This window comes from Curcuma longa, chromosome 20 (genome assembly GCF_044706935.1).
Source record: "Curcuma longa cultivar G26 ecotype Majalengka, Jawa Barat chromosome 20, ITB_CL_G26_1.1, whole genome shotgun sequence".
Classification (NCBI taxonomy): Eukaryota; Viridiplantae; Streptophyta; class Magnoliopsida; order Zingiberales; family Zingiberaceae; genus Curcuma; species Curcuma longa.
In genome coordinates this window covers 8111022-8114453 of record NC_133880.1, presented here as the reverse complement: position 1 = coordinate 8114453, position 3432 = coordinate 8111022, and the positions used below count along the sequence as shown (strand labels likewise).

General features: G+C 49.8%; 1 protein-coding gene across 1 annotated transcript; it reads right to left on the bottom strand.

Moving 5' to 3' along the window:
• Positions 1 to 788: 788 nt before the first annotated feature.
• LOC141813258 (putative indole-3-acetic acid-amido synthetase GH3.1) lies at positions 789 to 2962 on the bottom strand. Its single transcript, XM_074701193.1, has 3 exons — positions 2655 to 2962; positions 1661 to 2565; positions 789 to 1583 (listed from the first exon to the last, which is right to left on the bottom strand). The coding sequence occupies exons 1-3, from the start codon at positions 2960 to 2962 to the stop codon at positions 979 to 981; spliced, it is 1818 nt and encodes a 605-aa protein (XP_074557294.1). The 3' UTR covers positions 789 to 978.
• Positions 2963 to 3432: the final 470 nt, after the last annotated feature.

Sequence of the window (3432 nt, the reverse complement as noted above, 5' to 3'; positions counted from 1 at the left end):
TTTCATTTATAAGTGATATGATTGAAATTGAGAGATGGGTCAACTTCTAGTGGATCATCTTCTCTTAAGTTGGGTCAATTTTTAATGGATCCGATCTGAAATTGAGAGATTGGTCAATTTCTAGTGGATCATCATCTGTTGACTTGGCCCATGTCAACGTCTTCTTCAACTGAGTCGACCTTCAATGAGTCAGTTATGGTTGACTTAGTCCACCACTATTTATGAAGAAATAAATCAGAAAATTATAATTGATTACGTACTACGAGAAGAACATTATCTTGACTTCACCATTGATTGTTATGTTTACTGAAAAATTAGAGCCACTTAATTTTAAAAAAATATATGATTAGTGGAAACTATTAAATCTATTGATTTACCTATGAATATTAAAAATAATCTTTTATAATCTACCGATTTTATCAAAAAAAAATCATGAACTAAAAAAAAATAAACTCATCGTTTTAAAAAAAAATTACAAAATATTATTAATCAATAAAATTATGTCAAAATAATTAAGTGGACATATTCAAAACCTAACCTCTAAAAATATTTTTAATCTTAAAAATAAAAAACTAATAATAATAATAATAATATTTAAATTTTTAGAAAAGGTATTAAATAATATTTTTGGATCAAAATTGATTTGTTACGGGTTCAATTGAAGACAAATATAGATGTTTAAAAAAACTGCGATTTATAATAGATTTCGTCAGATTCTAATACTGAATAAAAAATATATGCATTTGCCCTGTCAAAGGCAGACAGACTTGTTCAAATCTATTGGCATTCGGAAGGCAATTTATTGTACATGTCAGAAAAAGGATTTCCCTATCGAGAACAAATCGTTCCAAGAATTTCACAGAAATTAAGAAGCAGTAGCAGAGAGAAGAAAAACAGGGGAAATGGCAGCCAGTGTACAATTAGAATCAGAATCTAATAAGGAGCTGGGTTGTGAGAATGAAGAATGGGATGTTTAAGTTAGATGCGATTTTTGTCGTCGTTAACGTTCATCCATTGCTTGTGGCCGGGCCTCCACTTGGGGCACTTGGGGCTGAAGTAGCAGGCCTTCACCCGCGCGTCCAGCAGCTCCACCATCGGCCCCGCCCGCACGCACCGCGGCGCCTTGTACTGGTTGATCGATGCGCCTTGGCTCAGGGCGTAGTCCATCAGCTTGTCGAACGTCCCTTCTTCCACCACCCGGATCTCCAGAGGCCCGATCGACCGGTCGCACACTCGCCCTTGCCGGTACACGCTGTTGAGAGCTTCTTCCACCGCCAGGCAGCAGTCCTCCATTGCTGATGCCGGCACCGCCCGTCCACGCAACTCCCAGTACAGCACGTAGTGTCCCGGCGCCGCGCTCCCGCCCGTCTCGGCGTAGCTCGTGTACTCCGCCAGTGACGCCCCGAACGGCTCAAGGTTCCGAGCGGCCGCCCCGCTCACCGCCGCCTGCAGCTCCACCTCGTCTGTCTTCTCGGAGTCGACGCTCAGCACCACGTTCTTCCGCCTCACGAATTTGAACTGCGGAGCCTTGTTCTTGAATCCCGACACCCTCAACACATCCCCGATCCTGTACCTATATAACCCTGCAAACAATGCATGCAACTATTTGGCCTCTGTTCATTGACTTAAATCTATAATTTCTTAATGTGGGTTCACTTGCCGGAGTAGGTCGTGACGACGAGCTCGTACTCGTGGCCGAGCTTGACGTCGATGAGATCGACGAGGTCATCGACATCGGCTTTCTCGTTGCTGCTGCATTGGAGGCGGAGGAACTCGAAGTAGGCCATGGTGGGGATAAGCGTGTAGGCGACGTCGCTGGGGTCACAGAGGGGGTTGAGATTGAGGCCGAAGTAGCATTCGGAGGAAGCGTACATGGTGGAGACTAGCGGGAGGCCGCCGCTGTAGAATTCGAGGGTGGGTATGTACTGCGCCATGGCGCCCGTCACGATGACGTCGATGTATTTGGTCCTGGGCCAGAGGCGAGGGATGATGCCCCGCCACGAGCTCCGGCGGCACTCGACCTCGATCCGACGGGCGAGATCCGGGTCAGGACGCTGCAACACACGGGACACCGCCTCGCGCACGCCCCTGTCGACCACGTGCGCAGGGTCGAGCTCGCCGTCGCGGATGTCGCGGCACAGGCTGGGCCAGTGCTTCTCAAGGAAGCGGAGGGCGCGGATGAAGCCGGAAGCGAAGACCGCGCCGACACGAACCACTTCGTCGCGGTGGAGGAGACCGCAGAGAAGCTGGGCGTACATGCTCTGGTACGAGTCCGGGCAGAGCACCGCCTCGTTGGGGCTGGTGTAGCTGTTGAAAGGGTCGTCGCGTGGCCGGTCGAGGAAGTGGCGGCTCTTGTAGTAGCTTGTGAGCACAGGGCGGGCAACGAGACCGCCGGGCGTCCGCGCCTCTGCCTTAATGAACAGCAGGTACATCCCCTTGCCGCCGTCGAGCCCCGGTACGAACTGACTCATCACTGGCATTAGCAAACTATACATCAGAGAACGCCGCTCGAGCTCGTCCTCGATCGTCGGCATCAGCTTCCGCTCCCCGCCCGACGTCCCTGAGCTAGCATTCATCAAAGCTCGCTTTTAAATTAGACCACAATCAATTTAATCAATCCACTAATTAATCTCGTAGGATTAAGCAAACAATACCTCGTGAGGAACTCTGAGATGGGGCGGCCGGAGAGGATAGGGAAGGTGTCTCCGTGGGCGATGCGGAGGATGTCCGGATGCAGGTCTTCGTAGGTAACGACGGGAACGAGGCGCTTGAAGGCGTCAGGGTCGGCAGCGGCACGCCCGGAGAGGCCATGCCGCCGGAGGTACTCGGCGGCAGCGTTCTGCCGAAGTATTTCGCTCAGCACACGTCTCTGGACGACGTCGGCATTCGCCGTGGCGTGCTCGATGAATCTTAGAGCCTTCAGGTGCGCCTCCGGCGCCATGATCTTTAGCTCCTCCGGCATGATTCGCAGTACTCGACAATACCAGAGACCAAGTAAGTGATCTGAATTGCTGCAAGGGATGGAGATGGCCTTGAAGCAATACCGATGATCGATGCGTGTGCGGAGGGGAGGACTGCGATGAGTTTTTATAGAGCGGAGACGACCGATCGTGGCCGGGGACAATCTAAGGAACGCCAGTTGACACTATTAGTTTTGACAAAAGAAATAGACATCCCAAATTATCTCAAATTATTAATCAAGGAATTCGAAGTGGAAGAATGTTCATCTTTACCAAATACTGATGTTTTAATTAAGCACATGTCGGACTTGCACTCCCAGTGCCGCTATCACCACCCTGCATGGCCCTTCAATACCCCCACGCATGCGTTGCCATCTCCTCCTCCAACTTGAATGCCTCCATTGGTCGCTGTTCACTTCATCCAGCTAACACCGATCCGGCATTTACGTTTGCGTGTCGACAGGCCATGCAT